Source organism: Scomber scombrus, chromosome 8 (assembly GCF_963691925.1).
Source record: "Scomber scombrus chromosome 8, fScoSco1.1, whole genome shotgun sequence".
NCBI classification, from domain to species: Eukaryota; Metazoa; Chordata; class Actinopteri; order Scombriformes; family Scombridae; genus Scomber; species Scomber scombrus.
Window position 1 is genome coordinate 8,018,993 of NC_084977.1, and position 18,110 is coordinate 8,037,102.

At 41.9% G+C, this 18,110-nt stretch overlaps 2 protein-coding genes across 4 annotated transcripts in view; one reads left to right on the plus strand and one right to left on the minus strand.

The window, feature by feature from the left end:
* The first annotated feature begins 451 nt into the window (after positions 1 to 451).
* Positions 452 to 4,491, plus strand: LOC133985134 (retinoschisin-like). Its single transcript, XM_062424705.1, has 6 exons — positions 452 to 503; positions 917 to 942; positions 1,036 to 1,237; positions 2,691 to 2,832; positions 2,920 to 3,115; positions 4,339 to 4,491. Exons 1-6 carry the CDS (start codon positions 452 to 454, stop codon positions 4,489 to 4,491), a joined length of 771 nt encoding a protein of 256 aa, XP_062280689.1.
* A 2,421-nt stretch (positions 4,492 to 6,912) lies between these two features.
* LOC133985161 (cyclin-dependent kinase-like 5) overlaps positions 6,913 to 18,110 on the minus strand; it is a 33,624-nt gene continuing 22,426 nt past the window's right edge. The window contains exons 8-19 of one of the 3 annotated variants that reach the window (XM_062424742.1): positions 16,929 to 17,019; positions 16,621 to 16,810; positions 15,375 to 15,455; positions 14,288 to 14,454; positions 13,053 to 14,085; positions 12,507 to 12,608; positions 11,942 to 12,047; positions 11,482 to 11,590; positions 11,169 to 11,274; positions 10,821 to 10,943; positions 7,549 to 7,710; positions 6,913 to 7,448 (exon numbers count right to left, since the gene is read on the minus strand). In XM_062424742.1, coding sequence (XP_062280726.1) covers positions 7,089 to 7,448; positions 7,549 to 7,710; positions 10,821 to 10,943; positions 11,169 to 11,274; positions 11,482 to 11,590; positions 11,942 to 12,047; positions 12,507 to 12,608; positions 13,053 to 14,085; positions 14,288 to 14,454; positions 15,375 to 15,455; positions 16,621 to 16,810; positions 16,929 to 17,019 — 2,630 coding nt within the window. In that variant the 3' untranslated portion in view covers positions 6,913 to 7,088. Of the gene's footprint in view, positions 7,449 to 7,548; positions 7,711 to 10,820; positions 11,275 to 11,481; positions 11,591 to 11,941; positions 12,048 to 12,506; positions 12,609 to 13,052; positions 14,086 to 14,287; positions 14,455 to 15,374; positions 15,456 to 16,620; positions 16,811 to 16,928; positions 17,020 to 18,110 lie in introns of all 3 variants that reach the window. The other 2 variants (XM_062424743.1, XM_062424741.1) reach the window with 2 other exon arrangements.

The window sequence follows — 18,110 nt, forward strand, 5'->3', positions numbered from 1 at the left end:
ACTCTTTCAACCAATGAATGTATTTTTCAGTGGTTCCATTTGAATAATAGACAATTAAAGATGTAAAATTATCCACAGGAAAAATAAATAAAAGATTAGAAGACTGTTCAGATGTGACCCTTTAAAATCTATCTCATGCCCCCCTATCTAACCCCTGGCATAGATATTGTCTAACATGGCAACCATGGATTCAAACCCAGGAGTGTGTTGTGATTTTGATGAAGACACTGTAATCCTGATAGACATCACTGCCACCATGACACTTACTTCCTGAGGCGATAATGATGATACATTCACTACAGGTGCAGTACAATAGGTGAGGCAAAGGGAGGTGTCTAAGGACCAATAACCAGTATTAGATAAAGCCATCACCCGACTGTGGATTACAGTAATCCCATCCTTTAGCATTGGGTATCACACACAGTTCATTCCATCAGAGCTGAAGAAGACGATGGAGGTAACTGCTCGTGCTGCTGTGCTGTTCCTCCTGCTTCTATCTCAGGGTAAGTTACTAAAGTAAGGCACTGGTGTGAGGGACTTTATTAAATCATTATACTCTCTGCCTGAATGGAAGAAATCAGGAATCTCTGTACAACTTACCTTAGTGATGGTGTCTTTATGTGTAGGATAGAGACAGTCACTTTTTTTCTGAATGGAAAAAGAAAAATAATTGAAACCATGTTTCATTATGAAGATAATGGCAAATGAACCGTTTTGTGTTTGTTATTGTCAGCACACTTATTCTTTCTATATGAATCAGTTTTTTTGGGACATATAAAGCAATTCTTACATATATATAATAACATTATACTGGTTTTGTTCCTATTCTTTCCTTTTGCTCTGTGAGATTTAGTTCAAAATTAAAATATTTAAATATCTGCTTTATATTCCATGCACTCTTATTGATGTGGTATAGCCCTGACTGTTGTTCATACACAGGAGGTAAGAGGCCATAAGTAAATCACCTAAAAAAAGTCTGAAATGTGATTTTAACTGTTTCTAACCGATTTAACTCCTACCCCGTGTGTCCTTAAGGAAGAGGAGGCTATCCAGGAGGAGGAGTTGCAGGAGGAGGACCAGGAGGTCATCGAGACATGGACGTCAAATGTCAAAGCCTGCACCTGTGACTGTGAATCTGCTGATTCACCTACAAGCAGCCCCACTGTCATCTCGTCTGTCCCGCCAACCTCACTGTCACAGCCGCTGCCTCTGGATAACCCAATGAGCTGCATGCCAGGTGAGGACTGTTGACCTGGACTGACTTGTCCCACTTACAAGGATGCCAGACATCCTTTATCTGCTTTGAAAGCCATAAAGTCTCCAGGCCAGTAGGTTTTTTTTCAAAGTCTCATAATTGTACTATGTGAAGGATAATGACATGTTGAGGGACATTACACACATGAAGATTAATGGTTAGCAGGAGGCTCCCCTGTGGAGTTGCAGGTGGTGTGATGGATCACACAGCTGACGGTAGCCTGCTGTGTCCTCAAATGCACTCAGACAGTCTTGGCTCTGTCTCTTTATCTCTGCAGTGCTTTCAAATCACCATCCACAGTGATCTTGAGATCCTCTTAGTGGACTCTGAACTTGAAACTTTTATTGAGGTAAAGACAGTTTGAAGTGAAGAAACCGACGAGAGGAAGAGAAGTGGAATAGTGGACGGCAAATGCTGTAAGATAATCTTATTACCTGAGCAGGAATGTGATGAGCAGATTAGGGAGCCCAAAATAGGGCTTGCCCTTCTTCTTATAGCATGATACTGGGCAAGGAAGCACACATCAGATACTGTCCTGATCATCTTCTCCTGCCACACACGCAAACCTTCGAAACCCAGTCAACTCTAGTTAATTACAGGGTGTGATAAGACACATTTATCAAGTGACTTAATCTTTACAGACGAGTGTAAAAGTAACTTTGAAGAGCATCTCTCAAGTAATCACATATATGCCCAGAGAAGGAAAACCAATCAGATACATGGACAGATATTTTACAATCTTTGATTCTCAGCCATGTTATTCTGCAAAAACATATATAATGATTCATTTCCTCAAAGTTCATTTTATTTATGTGAAATCGTTCAATCTTAGGGAGTAATTAACATATGATATGAACTGGTAGTAGTAAAAGTACTATTAAGTAATCTATGATATTTGTCATATAGAAAATAATATAGAAAATTGTCTTAAATTGATACAAAATTCAGCTGTAAGACATTCTGCTGTTTGAAGATGAGGAATTACACTGAAAACCTAGAATGAAGAGAATGTAACAGCACACTGACAATAAATGATGAAGAAAGTGATTGCAAACAAAATCAATGCCAGATTTGTTTTGCTGTTTTTGCACTCCTTGATTATGAAGTAAAAAAGAAAAAGTGGTGTAACATTACTATATAAGGCAAAAACAACTCTATTCTTAATAGTGCTGCTTCAGCTAATGTATTATTCATCATGAGCAATTATATGTTGTACAGTCAGACAGAAAGCAGGTGTGTTCTGCTCTTAACCACATTTCTCCTACTTTGTAAGCAAGAGAAGGATTTTTACTTTTATCTTTCACTTAAATCCAAATTTTTACTTTTAGCAGTGTGATAAATACAAGTCCTGGTCAAATGAAGTCTGTCATACATTATAATAGCTCCGTCTTGTCTTGATATCCAAATGAACTGTATGAAATTGTTTCCTCCACAGAATGCCCCTACCACAAAGCCCTGGGGTTTGAATCTGGATCTGTGTCATCAGACCAGATCAGCTGCTCCAATCAGGACCAGTACACCGGCTGGTACATCTCCTGGATCCCCAACAGAGCTCGTCTTAACAACCAAGGCTTTGGGTAAGTCATGACGACCCACTTTTTCTTCTTACAATCATTTGAAACATACAAAGACAAATGACTATATTTCTGTATCATCTCTGTTAGCTGTGCTTGGCTCTCCAAGTTTAACGACCAGTTCCAGTGGATCCAGATCGACCTGAAGGAGGTGGGTGTGGTGTCTGGCATCCTCACACAGGGTCGCTGCGATGCTGATGAATGGATTACTAAATACAGCATCCAATACCGCACTGTGGAAACTCTCAATTGGGTCTATTACAAAGACCAGACAGGCAACAACAGGGTAAGTACTAACACCAATCAGCACTGAACCTGATCTTGCACTGAACCTGAAATGTATTTTTAAAAATATATATTGTAGTAGGGACTCAATGACCAATTTTAGAAAATTAAACACTTTCTGGAAGACAGCACTTTGCATGTGGCAGAAGTAACCAGGAGAACTGCACATAAAGACTTTTTTCAGGCTGTTTCATTCAGGAAACATAATTATGTGCAGCATCACAATAGCTGCTTTTGTCCAGGAAATCAAGTATAATCTGGGATGTTTGGTAGTCAGAGATATGCTAAACCAAACACATTGTCTGTGCATCACTGAGATTTGATTGGACATGTTTCCATATTGTCTGTAGTTGTTTTACCTCCTATTTATATCAAGCCTAGCCTATTAACAGTGTGTTGCTGACAGACCTCTTGAAAAGGTGAATACAGACCATTTAACATGATCCAGATGGTGAGAGCAATGTCATCATCAGTGTACATGGGATCCATTCATCAACCTCTCTCCTTGTGGCCTATATTCATCAAGTGGATGTCAAACCAAAAAAAAATCCCTTCTTTATATTGTACATGTAACATCAGATTAAAATCCCCAGTTCTAATGAAACTGCAGAAGTTTTTGCAGCTAAATTGAGTCTTTATCATTTCCTCTCTTGGCATCTTGTTAGCATGTGGTTATTGTAGTAATCAAGTATAGTCAAAGTAGTCAAACTATTAATAAAGTAGAAGAATCAAGTATGAAAGAATAGACATATTTGCTGCTTTTGATGACTTAATTACAGTTAAGTGAATCATTTTGGGCTCTGGGTCATTGTGATTCTCACTAGTTTCTAATGTTTTACACGTCAAACAGTTAATGTACTGCTCAAGAAAATGATCAGCAATATATTAGGATAATTACTTTACTCAAAAACAATAAGTTATCTGGGCTGATATCTTCCAAATAGATGGGATCTTTAAGGGAAGTCAGCACAGCACTGCACAGCTTGTTAACACTATAACTGACCTTTAACCTTGTGTCATTTTCACCTTTATAGCAATATGTAGACTTGTCTCCCTCTGTCTATCTGTTTTATGCTGATTCATGTATTCGGATGCCACTTTTATGAGGAAATATTTTGTTTGAATGTATTTTACTGAGTAATCTCTCATAAAAAGGCAACACAATAATGAATGTATAGAAACAGGCATGATCTGATGAGCCTTCACATGCTTTCCACTCTTCAGGTCTTCTATGGGAACTCTGACCGCTCCTCCACGGTGCAGAACCTGCTGCGCCCGCCCATCGTGGCCCGTTACATCCGCCTGCTGCCGCTGGGCTGGCACACCCGCATCGCCACGAGGATGGAGCTGCTGATGTGCACGAACAAGTGTTCTTGAAGTGCACTCGGCCTGCTTTTCCTTCCCCTGCCAGCCTGCCGCTTGCCAAAAGGGGGACACTTTGTCCAGCATCTGGTAAATCCATCTTGTAATGACCTATCATTTCTTTAACATGTCTGTCTTTTCTTTTTTTTTTGGCGAGGCTCAAAGCAAACTAAGTCTGGGCAGGTGGACATGTTTGGTGTTCTTTGATGCATTGATTGGTCTGTCTTAAAATCTGTATGAATTAATTGTTTTAATATTTAAATATTAAATACCCACACAGCACATTCCAGTTTAAAAAAGGCATTTTTGGAGGCCTGTAATCTTCATAAAGCTTTGAGAGAGAAATAAAGATTTGGTTACTCATTCATAAAAGTCTTTGAATTAAAGTCAAACACTGTTTTACACAAAGAAGAAGAAGTTTGTACAGGCTGAGTGTCAAATCAAACGAGTCTGTTTTATTTGAGATTTACAGTTACATATGTAAACATGAATAATCTAAAATTGTTAAGCATTCATTTGTGGATTTATGTTCTTATGTAAATGCTCTGTTGGAAAAAAAAGCAGATAAAACACTGACTATGCTACTAATTTGTGTCTGTAATAAAAGCACAAACTTAATACTTGATTTCATTTAAACAGTTGAGATAAACATCTGCTGTTATAAATATTACCAAACGAGTAGTCACACATCAGTATTAATATAATACACGGTGTTCCTTTCAGCAAAACATTTATCCAAAGAGAGAAAACGTACTGTGTCGAGTACAAGAGTGTGCACAGTCCTCACAGATTGCACCACGCACAATACGATTACGGTCATGTTTGGACTCAAGTGTGTTTACTGTGGGAGCCCGAAACGTCAAGTCTCCACACACTGTGCACACGAAGAACATGGACGTGAGGAAGAATTTACAGAGTCGGAGCAATATTGCTGAAACACACGGGTCTCTTCAAAGTGCAACGTTTAAAAAGTTTAGGATGGAATTTTCTGCCGAGCTACTATCATGGCACTTTATCTCAGGCAGAAAACAATGTGACAGCGCAGAGCGTCGGCCCTCGCTGTGCTTTAAGATTTCTTTAAAAGCTCATCCCAAGTAGCTCAATGTGTCAAATCAGTTCAAATGAACTAGTACACCCAGAATGGCTTTTGAGTTCATTTAACTGCTGTAAAAATTAGTTTCTAACAACGATTAAGAAAAAAAAAACAACAACTTGCATTTCATGTTTTATACATTTTTACAGCAGTTAAACTGTATATAATATTTTGAATGTATTTGCACATTTCTTTAACTGTATTAAACAGGCAGAACTACTCAGAGGAAGCTTTTTTAGAAATCTTTACGCAAGAAATGAGAAACAAAAAGACTTCCTCGACTCCTGGTGGTGAAGGAAGTTATCATCCTTTCATTTCAGATGTCCTTTGCCATAAACTGGATCCTTAAAGTTGCTCAAAACAGCGCAACCTATCAAGATTTATGTCTGTATGATTCACCAATAAGGGTGCTTCGTAACACTTGTACATACATACACATTGCAATGTTTAAAGAAATGAATTTTAGATTACATGACTATAAAAAAGACCTTCGGTATATTCTGTTATAAGGTGTTGCTATGTTTGTTTCTATTGGACGTGATTGAGGTGCGACCATAGTTTAGATAATTGTATATGTTTTCATAGTATATATGAAAATGATGCATGATAAATCAGTGCCTTAGTGTTAGTATGCTGTAATCTCAGTCAGAGAGAGTAAATGCAGTGCTTTGTTATGTCCTACAGAGGGCGATGTAGGTTAGGATTTCTGTCAGTTTATGGCACTGTAGTGTCTAAAATGGCTGCATTTTAAAAAAAAATACATGAAAACCTAGATATACTTAAAAAAAAAAAAAATCAAATCTAAGCTTTATAGATTGTCAGTGTCAACAGCTACACGTTCAAGAACAAGACTGCTTTGACGTTTGAGCATCTGTGACCCAGTATGAGAGAGCACATCCAAAAGCAGGACAGCTCGGACCAAGAGTTACAATCCCGGGTGAGATGAACACGAGTTACTGACATTACTGTACCGATCTCTATCATAACAACTGATAAAACTTTATTTGTTTAGAATGCCTTAGATAGTCTTAAGGAAATACTACGCAGTAAAATGTACTATATCTCTATATCGAATAGAAACAAAAATACTTACACTTAAAATCTACACTTCATCTATCCATTTATATATATATATATATATATATATATTGAATTTGTAATGTATTTACTGTATGATACAAATTATAATCAGAATTACAGAAGTAATAATATAAAGTCTATCAAACATGGAAGCTTTAAAAAAACATTAAGACATAAAAAGGCTTTTGGCCTGTTCGCAAGCAGTGTTTAAACTGAAGGTTTGGTATCTTGTGTGTTTGTGTGTGTGTGTGTGTGTGTGTGTGTGTGTGTGTGTGTGTGTGTGTGTGTGTGTGTGTGTGTGTGTGTGTGTGTGTGTGTGTGTGTGTGTGTGTGTGTGTGTGTGTGATCAGCAGGTGAAGTGTTATGCAAGGGATGTGTGGGAGCAACAGAGGGGCAAACAGAGGAGTTTAAAGTGGATCTGAGAGCTGCAGATTGGAGATCACAGAGCCGTCTCTTTCAGGTCGTTGAGGTTTGGCATACGAGACCTGGAGGGGCGTCCGAAGCCGTGCCCGTTCTGGCCCCCCTTGATGCTCATTTGCTCTGGGTAAGGGTTGCCTTCGGGGCGGCCCAGGGCAGACGTGTGCCAGCCAGACTCCAGCTGTCCAGGCAGCGGGTAGCCTGACTGTCGGCTCTTCAGCTGGGGTGTACTGACCCCTGAGTGACCCCGACTTTCAGTAAAACCACCTTGGGCAGAGGCTGGATTAGGCAGCGGCTGGTAGCGCATGTCAGAAGGTGCGGGCTGGTTGGAGGACGATGATGAAAGGTGCAGGAGCTTGCGCAAAGACTTCAGTGGCTGACTCTAAATAAAAAAAAGGTCACATGACAGAAGAACAACATATTTAAACCAAACCTTTCAAAGTAAAAGCAGACAACACTTGAAGTTCTTCTGTGAGACTTACAGGCGAGTGTGAGTCAGACAGTTTCTCAGGTGGCCAGTCCTTGTCCCTGTCTCGGTCTTGGTCCCGGTCTCGGCTCTTGTCACGAGACCTGTGGCGGCTGCTCTGGTGACCTGAGGACCTGGAGGACTTCTGGATGACTGTATCCACCCCGTCGTTAGGAATCTGTCACATGGTGTAGACATTATTCAAATAAACCAGTTCAAACATACAACTTCACACACATGAATATGGTAGGTCCACACAAACTAAAGAACAAGAAATGTGCTTCCAAATTGTGTTTTTAGGTGAAATAATCATAACATTTCAGCCACAGCCACTACATTACACTGAAGGCTACAGCATACAGAGCCTATATCCTATAAAAATATGTTTGTAGTTGTCCTTATGTGTGTGGACCTACCATTGCCATGAGTTTTTGCAATATTTGGTCAAGAGTGCAGTGGAGTCTAATAAAAATTAAAAGCCAGAAACTCTGGGCGTTCGTTGATCTGAGGAAGAAGAGAGACAACTCCTCTTGTTTATTGATAAATGACTCTCGTTGGGTGATATTTGCCACATATACAGTCCATGAGAAATCTGAAGGCAGCAGTACACACTTGCACCCCACCCCCCCTACCCCCTGTTTCCTCCTGGCCAGATTGTGTTTATTTGTGCTCTGTCATCAGCAGTAACCCTCCTCTCAGAATCTGAACAAACTGCCACATATAAATAGAAATGTGAGGGGAAGAAAGAGTCTCAAACACCTGTTTCATGCTGAACCGTCAGTTTCACATGTCAAAATGTGGCTGCTTTTATATTTAGCAAACTATTTTGTCAGTTGGTAGCCCCTCCTTCCAGACTTATGCTCTATAATCAAGATATGATCATGATCTAAGAAATTAACTTTGATAGACTTTGGCAGAAAATTGATCGAATGTGTCCGTGACACACACACACACACACACACACACACACACACACACACACACACACACACACACACACACACACACACACACACACACACACACAAAAAGTCTGTCTCTCTTCCTCTCTTACACACTTACTCATTCCCCACCAAACACACACTCTTCCCTACTAGGCAACATTTATATTTTTGACATTTGTATTTATCACATATGTGCAATAAACTTGTTTGTTTAATTATCACTTATGTGCAATACCACACTTGTGCACCAATGTGCAATATAATATCTATAAATACACCTGCCCTACTCCGCCTCTGATTGGCTCCTTTGTTGGTTATGTTTAGGCATGAGGAGTGAGATTGGTTAGGGTTGGGGAAAGGATATCAGGGTCTACGCCAGTCAGATGCAGAGTAGGGGCGAGTCTTTGCAGAGCGCAGGTGGGAAAAATACAGTCAAAGGCGAAATGTCTACGTGCAGTCTTGAAAGCCTACACCCACTTTACTACATGGGATTCCCGTTTCACTACACAAAAATGACCCTAATTTTCACTTGATCGGTAAAATTAACATTTTCCAAATGAGTTTATGGTCTCAACTGCTAGTTTCAAGTCTTCTTCAATGTAACATGATGTTCATTGTGTAAATTAAAGCCCCATTTAGAGTAAAACAGACAATCAAGCAGGTTATGCTTTAGGGCGTGGCTACGTTGTGATTGACAAGTCGCTACCATGATGACAACAGAGCATGGGTGTAGCTGTGGTTATTTTAGTGTGTTATCATTTCATGAAAGTTATTTGTAACATTTTGGTTGCCTAAAACAACCTTATTCAGCCTCTGGTTGTACTAAAAAACCCTTTAACTAGTTGCATGTTCAGTTTTTTCTGTAAATATATTTTGTTTTAATGGTTTTAAACCTGTTTTGGCTAGCAACAATTAGCATTAGCATTACAAGAGTTAACCATAGATTGAAAATGCACCATGCTAACCAAACTAGCAGCTAGCGTTATGGTCAGTCCATGCTCTTGTCCAAATTTGGTCACTTCTGGCACCAAAAATCCAAGATGGCGATGTTCAAAATGCAAACTTGAGGTTTCAAAACAAGAGTCCACAAACCAACGACTGACGTCACAGTGGCTACATCTACATGAAACACCCACTTGGTTAGGTTGAGGCATGATGAGTGGGATAATTAGGGTTAACATTAGGGGTCAGGGGTATGTGTCATATAACATTTCATTATGCCGACAACATTGGTCAGGGTGTTGTGTAGTAAAGTGATGGTGTTATATAGGTCTACAAGACTGCAGATGGACCCTTTTCAGTAGATGTTGTTATCCTAAGGGCAAGTTAAACAGCACTCCTCCTTGACCTCTAACCCTAACCCTAACCATCCCACTCATCATGCCTAAACCTAACCAAGTGGGTGTGCAAAATATGAAGTGGTTGTGTAGTGTAGATACTGCAAGTCTGCAGATAGACCCACTTGGGTCAAAGCCGTGCTCCTGGCTGGGTGTTTGGTCACCCATGTCACAACGTCCGGTATCCATGATTTAAAATGAAAAGCCCTCTAGTGTTTCATACACAGTCCAGCCATATACTATGTTGTGACCTAGTCTTTTTTTTATTCATATCTCTTATCTTTCTATTTTCTTTCTCCTTTTTTAAATAATTGTAAATATTTATTTCAGACCATAACTCGAGCTTGAAGAAGCCAAATTTCAGTACCTCCAGTGTTTGTGTGGCTGTGTTTCTATGTATGTGTCAATAAAAGCTCTTGAATCTCTTGAATCTTAAGCAAAGCAGCAAAGCTCTGTGTGAGTGTAACCAGGCACACAAACAACAGACTCCTAAAAAACTCATGTGGTTAACCTAAGCCTGAGCGCTCTCAATCATCCTCAGCTCATAACCAGAGACATGCTGTTAGGGCTGCGGCTGAAATCAGTGGTGACTAATCAGAATCAGAAAGACCGACAAAGTGAACACAAAAATGACCAGCCAGATCCATACTTGTGATTGGAAGAAAAATTCCTGAAGAGCTCTGCTTTTCATTAAATAAAAAAATCAAAGGGTAAAAGCTGGTTGCAATAAATCTATTATTTAAATATTCATAGGCACATCATTGCCTTTTGGGCAAAAGCTGTACTGATGTACTGTAGATGGATCTGGCTGGTTTCTGTTTGCAATTCATTATTATGTGAATGAACCATTTCTCCAAATGTGTTTACAAAATTGAAAAAGAAAACCACTGAAAGCGAACTTAAAGCAAAACAATTATGCAGGGTTGATTATTGGTGTTAATGCATGCAATGTTAGATTTGTGGCATGGAGTTAGGAGGTGAGTAGGATAGTGTAAAACAGCATGTACCATGGGAGAGGATACTACAGGGAGGACTCTCACAGAGGAACTATACTTTATGTTATTCTTTGAGCTAAACAGAGGGAAAAGATATTTCTTGATGACAGGAGGTCTTCCATCAGGGACTTCCATCTGTAATATAGAGGCACATGACTGGTGGCACAGGGAAACATGGTGCACATGACAACAACAAGTGATTTTATCTCTCGGTAAAGGTGCTAATAAAAGCATTAAACGTTTGAGAAGCAGATGAAGAGATATGTAGACAGACGGTTCATATGTATGAAATAGTGCATCCAGAACATGGCTCAATAATGTTTGAATCATAGGGTGAGAAGTACTCGACATACGACTCACCATTTGAGATTTTTTCTTTTTCTTCTTTATTGCTCTGAAGAAACCCTGCTTTTCCTTTTCTTTGGATGGCTCAGAAGGGTTCAACACTACAGTGTCTGGGCCGGTCCTTGCATTAAAACAAGAGAGCAATGAGCATGTTGTCCTAGCTATCAATGTATAATATTCTACAACCCCCAATCAGACCTGATCATTTGTGTGAAAAGCAGAAGTGTCGTGTGAGCAGTTTGACATTTAAGCAGAGCATATTAGTGTTTATTATCAGTGTAACCCATTTTTAGGATGATGTTCTGTCGTGGTCACCGGAGATAATTACCAGGGGTCAAAGGCTGGCTGGCGTTTGGAGTGGTTGGTCATGTTGCTGCCGTCCCCTGACCTCTGACTCCTGCTATCATGGAAGGAGTTGTCTGGCCGGGGAGAAGGGACTGTTCAACAAACACAACAAATACTGTAAGTTCATGCACAGATGCACCACATTTAGCAGTTTTTACCTTGTAGCTCAAAATATTTCAAAGCACGTTGTATGACTATCCATAATCATCAGTCAAGACTGTGATTGTAACCAAAAAACTCTCTAATATCAATATAGTATTTAAAAGATCCTATAATCACATACAATTGTACACTCAGTGGCTTTAAGTAGGAAAATATCAGATTTGTATGAAATGAGCAGACTGCAGTCGAGTGATGCTTAAATCTGAACTAACGTCTTGATCTCGACAGCGCAGTTAGAGAAAGAGAGGCACGGCCAGAGATATCAGTGTGACTAAACCAACCTCTGTAGAAGCTGCCCACCCTCCTAGGCATGGATTCGCTGTAAATGTTGCGGTTCTCTTTGGAAGAGCCCCCATCTTCTGTTTGCTGGTCGTGATATAAGCCAACCTGAGTCACAACACAAGAACTGATCACACAAACACTCAGAAGGCCACCTGCTCTGCATGCTTCACTAACTTAGCTCATATTTTTATTTACCTGAAAGGATAAGAAAAAAAGGGGAGGGGAAGGGGGGTTGTTGACTGAGAAGTGGTCATTATAATAAAACAACATCTGTAGAAATGTGCTGCTGTGACAAGCTCGACTGTGCTATCATAAGTAGTCACATTAGAGGGAAGCAAAGCACACAGTGAAAATGAAGAGGCATCTGATGCACAGAGACAGAGAAATAGAGAGAGAGAGAGAGAGAGAGAGAGAGAGAGAGAGAGAGAGAGAGAGAGAGAGAGAGAGAGAGAGAGAGAGAGAGAGAGAGAGAGAGCAGTTCATGACAGCAGTATCCACCCACATCCACACTCTCGGAAGACTGGATGTGGGTGGGGAATGGTGGGTGCAGGCAGAATGTCGGACCTCGTTTTTTTGCCGCTGTGTGTGAAAAGATGCGGTGTTGTCCCTTGTGGAGTCCCTTATTGGGGGTCTGCTGTGGGTGACCTCAGTGGGTGCCTGTTCGCTCTGTTAATGGAGACATGATGGAGCATGGAGTAAGCTCAGCACTGCAGCACACACATGCAAATACACACCGGCACACGCTATGTATACTATATGTATATATACAGTATATATAAACATACAGGTAACATGATTTAGTGTATATTCAAGAAACAAGATACAAGAAAAGCCACACTCTAAACCGTTAAGATGCTGCTGCCGCTATGTTAATCCTGCCATTCCTTCAAACCCTGGGAAACTGACCAATCAGATCTGGCTAAAAACCACAAACACAGATCCTGATATTTTCAGACGCTACCAGAATAAACCCTGGCTGCACGGTTAGTGAAACTGAGACTGAGGCAGAGTTATCCAACACAACCTGATGTAGGCATTTGATATGATTAGATCCTGTGGGCTTAGGCTTTCCTTAAGGTTGGAGAGGTTTGATGTGGGCTGATGACTGACCCTGCTCATGTCTTCTTCTCTGGACGAGCCCCCAGAGTGGCGAGGCAGTGTGCGGTGCTGCAGCTGTGGAGACAGGAGCTGCAGGCTGCTGGCTCTGGTGGGTATTCCCTGCCCCACCAACAGCCCCTCATCTCCTCCGTGTGTCCTCTGGTGATCCCTCCGTACATACATAGAGTGGCGGTGTGGCCGCTGCTGGGAGGAGAAGGGGCTGGTGTATCCCTGACCGTAAGCCAGAGGGTCGTGCGGGGCGGACAGAGAATGACCGTGGCTCCTTTCCATGCCACTTTCCGCTGGGTCCAGGGCGTCTGGTGACTGGGACTCCTCTGAGGCCTTGTGGCGGGTGGAGGAGCGCCTGTATGACGAGTCCAGCGTGTTGCTCTCTCTCTCCGAGCGCATGCTTCCCCTGCCAGCAGCGCCGGGTCCCAGTCTGTCAACTCGGCGGGCTGCCGGGCTGCTCGGCGCTGTGAGGTCAAGGCAGCTGGAGGGGAAATAACGAGACGTGGGCTCATCTGCATAAAGATGCACATCATTCAAGTTCCCCACTGACTTGGCATCGCTAAGCGTGCCGTAGCTCTTGGACAAGTTCAAGTAGGCGAACTTAGAGGAGGACGGCGTGGAGCTGTGAGACTCCATGTAGTTGTGTCGACTGTGTTTCTCCCCTGACTGAAGCGTGTTGGTCTTCCCCTCCACAAAAGAGTGGCGGTTCTGCTGCGAGCGGAAGTTGGATTTGAGGTACTTGGCTCCGGGTCCGTCGGACATCTTGGACCCCAAGTCGCCCTTGCTCTTGGCCTCGCCAGGGCTGAGCAGATGAGGCAGGTTGCTGCTGGCCAGGTCCATGTTGCACGAGGTGGAGTGGTTGAAGATCTGTGGCTGGTAGTTTTTAGTATGAAGGGTGGGACTGAGGTTGATTGCTGTGGGCATGTTGCCGTTGAGAAAGCCGTCGTTGTTGGGGTGGAGGTCTTCGTGTCGAGGCAAGCTGGAGCACTCTCTGCTGCTGGAGCGGTGGCTTCCTGAGCTCTTTCCCCCATGGCTCCTGACCAAGAGAAGTAAGGACAACGATGAACATACTGTGCACCTAAAATCATCCTACAAAGGGCGAGACATCTGCAAAAATGTCAGTACACAGTGGTGGGGGGGGGGGGGGGTTGTTAAAAGAAAATAACCAATTACATTTACATTAGACAATACAGAGACATTGATAAGCTTCAACTAGCTTTAGTGTGCCCCCTGCTGACCTGCTGGGGGTGGTGTTGTCTCCATGGTGAGGTTTTCTCTTGGAGGAGCGTACAGGTGTAGGTGTGGGTGGGCCGGGCCGCTCTACCAGCCGCAGGGTCTGGAAGGCGTGGTGGTTCAGGCTCTGCTCTGTGAGAAAGCGCTCTGTCGGGTTCAGCAGCAGCAGGCTCTAACGCACAAAGACACAGAGGGAGCCTGTGAGGCCGCGAGACACCCCGAACATCCAGAGCTGGCAAACACACTGAACAGTCACTGCTATCATGAGTCACTGCCATTATCATAAAAGCCTGGCCACTGCATTTAATTGTGTCTTACAGCCACCAAACAAGCCAAACAAAGATGTGAAATATGATTAGCGAAATATGCTTTTTTTTTCTTTTCTTACAGGAATAAATAAGTGTAATAGCCATCTCCATACACTTCAATGAAAGGCTGAATCCTGTATGAAGGCGCAGAAAATAACACTTGTAACTAAAGATAGTTTGTGCCCTCCAACTGCTGCTTTGTTTCCATATAACTAAAAGTTACAGAGGGAGCAACTTCTCACAGTTCCTAAAGGCAAAATCAGAAGCAATTACCCTTTTGTGAGCCACGCTGCTATGCATTAGCAATTAGCAGATATATTTAATTTGATGAACGTCTAAAGTCGACTCAATAAAGTCTTCACACTGATTGGTAGTGAGAGAGATGCCTGCCCTTGCTGAAGTCAGTCCTGATGACATTATGTTAGCAGTGAGTCATTATCTGCTGGGAAAAGCGCAAGTGCACAAGCACAGCCCACATTCTTGACATGGAGCTCCTGTTTACAGTGCAGACACAGCAATAACAGCAGTGCTGGAACCAGGATGTGAGCTGGGAGATGCTGAAGCAGCGAGGAGGCATCAAGCAGTCACGACGTGAACGCGACGATAATGATGCAATTATCACATGTCGTCTAATGACAATTTTCGTTTTCATGGTAACGGTGTATGCTTTCATGATAGCATGTAAGCAAGACAAGAATAAACTGAACTTGATAAAAAAGGTAAAAATATTTTTTTTAAAAACATTCCCTCAGCAGAGAAGCTCTGCCAGACCTTTGATCCCTACCTTCAGCAGGTCCAGCAGGGCTCCACCGATGATACCGAGGTATCTTCGCTCCAAGGTTTGGGGGTGGTTCACAGCAGGGAACTAAAAGAAGAAGCAGTGGAAAAATAGTGCAGTGAGAAATGTAGCCAGAATACATGTCCAAGAGATAAATGATCAAAGAATCACTGCTGTGTAGAAAGACATGAGTATCAGCCACCTGTAGTGTGTGCAAGTGAGATGCTCTGAAAAAACGAGTGTGTATTAATTGGGATTATAACCTTTATTCTTTCTTTTTTTTAACATTGGTCTCCTGAGATTAAATTCTGCCTGAGAGCGTTAATTTCTTCCACATTTAATCTCCTTATATCAACCTATAATTTTTTTTTTAAGGAAGATTCTGCCTTTTGTGAGACTGTTGTTTGCCAAGAAGACATCTAGAAGCTGTTCGTTTTACATCACAAATGTGCGAGCGTTACAGAAAGCACATCGTGGGTGGCCGACGTGATGAAAAAAACCATCAAACATACTGTGTTCAATCACAAGTGTCGCGCAGTTTCTTTCTGGTCTGCTACATAAATATTTCAACAAAAAAAAAAAAACACAATTCTCCTTTCAGTGCTCGTCAGTTCAGGCGAGGTGACGCTCTCTACTCATTTCGATCACAGCGGGCGTAAATTTTTGTAGATTATGGAATTTTTTTCCCCTGGAATGAGCGCTAAAAATAGTAGATGCTTGATGTTTATAGAGGAAACATATCTGTCCACAATGCGCCCCACAAGTATTCCACATTTATAAAAATGCAGTGTTATCAAGCAGGGGTCTGATTAGTTAGTATCCACTTTCAGGGGTTTACAAAGGGATGGTTTAAAAACTAATAATTACATCCTGAGACGTGCGCAGGGAGGGGAAAGGGAATGGATGACCAGGGTCTGTTGTACCATCAGCCTGCCTCAGAAGACTTATCACAGCCTTCCTTCACAGAGCATACAGGATACATGATACACGATGAGTCATTGTGATCCAATCAGTCACGGCAGAGCAAACTCAGCCAGGGAAAAAAATAATAAAACAAGCAGAGAGAGTGTGGAGACAGCAAGGAGAGAGAAAATAAATAAGGGAAGGAGAAAAAAAGAGGAGGAGGAGGAGGAGGTAGAAAGAGACAGCAAACGAAGATCAAGTGAAGAGCGATGGAAGAGAAGGAAAAAGGAGCAGTAATAAGGTTGGGGTATAGAGAGAGAGAGTGTTTGTGAGAGCGGCCTGTCGTTACCCGCAGCCCGTGGAAGCGGGGGTTGTTATAGAAGAGCTTCATCTGCTCTGGTGGCAGGGGTCCCAACACTTTTTGGATGGTGAAGAGCTGGTCAATCTCGCTCTCCCCTGGGAACAGAGGCTGCCCATCACTCAGCTCTCCTAAGATGCAGCCCACTGACCACATGTCCACAGCTTTCCCGTAAGGAGCCCTGGGACCAGAGATTTAAAGGGGTTGGTGATGGAGAAGAATAGATACTAAAAGGAAATATCAGTGTGTAACCGGACAAAGCTAAAAAAAAAAAAAACAACAACCAAAAAACGACATACCCAAGCAGGAGTTCAGGAGAGCGGTACCATCTAGTGGCCACATACTCGGTGTAATTGGCATCAGTCCCCTCAGAGAGATTACGTGCAAAGCCTGGCAAGAGAAGACAGAGGAAGCAATATAGTATAATGAGGAGCTTTTTTGATATGCTTTACATGCTGAGACGTTTAAAAGGGATTTCAGCCGGGCACCTCTCTGTGCACTCATTATCATTCAAAGGTGTGAGTCACGAAGTAGTCGAGTTAAGTAAAAGCAGCACTTAGGAGAGATGATGAGTCCTCTGAGAATACACTGTACTGGTAAAAGTAGCGGTATTAATATTACTTACGCTAATCGCTTTCTTGCTAAGAGTCAGATGATACCACTCTGTTTTGTGAATGAATCTCATCTCATTCTCAGCAAGAGAGCGAATAGTTATACTTCTAAAATGTCAAACCGAAAAACTCCACTCAAAATTGTGTTTTGCTTATTGTATCTTCACTTGAAAGTTTGAGCATCACTGTGCAGAATGATGTATTGGCATGAGTTTGACACTAAAAGGTTGTTGTCACATACATCTGCTGAACGGGGACAGTTTCTGTTTCATTATCCAAATTCCAAAAGTACCTATGAACATGATAGTGTGATAGCCAATCATGGCCCAGTATGCAGATTATATAAGTCTAATGTGGAAACTTGAAACTTCTGGTGTACATACACTGAGAATGGACTTTTCAGAGCAGCCGGACACATCTTCTGTGTGTTTGACTTTAACTTTTGAAAGATATTTAGATATTAACAGAGTCTGGGGTTTTTTAGTTAGAAGTTGTTAAGAAAAGTTAATAGAACTTTTTGGAGGGGAAAAACATAAAACAACTGATAATTCGCAGCAGAGGGTTTTTTAAATGTCTCAAAACATGTCTGGAGGGGAGGAAAATCAGTCTGAAATACAATGATGGTGTGTTTTTGCATGAGATTTTTATTCCCAGTTTGTTCATTTTTCCAAGCTGCTTGCACCGACTTTCCAAATCCCACACAATGAAAGTAAATGTGCAGTGGTACCAATGTAAACCTTCACGGTGGAGTCTATGTGGCCTCTGTCTGTTCACTCCACTTTGGCTGACACAGAGCAAACAGCAGGTCTTCAGTCTCTCACTCCAGATTGCCCACATGATGCTGGCTACGCCGTGATTTCCGTCCCCCCC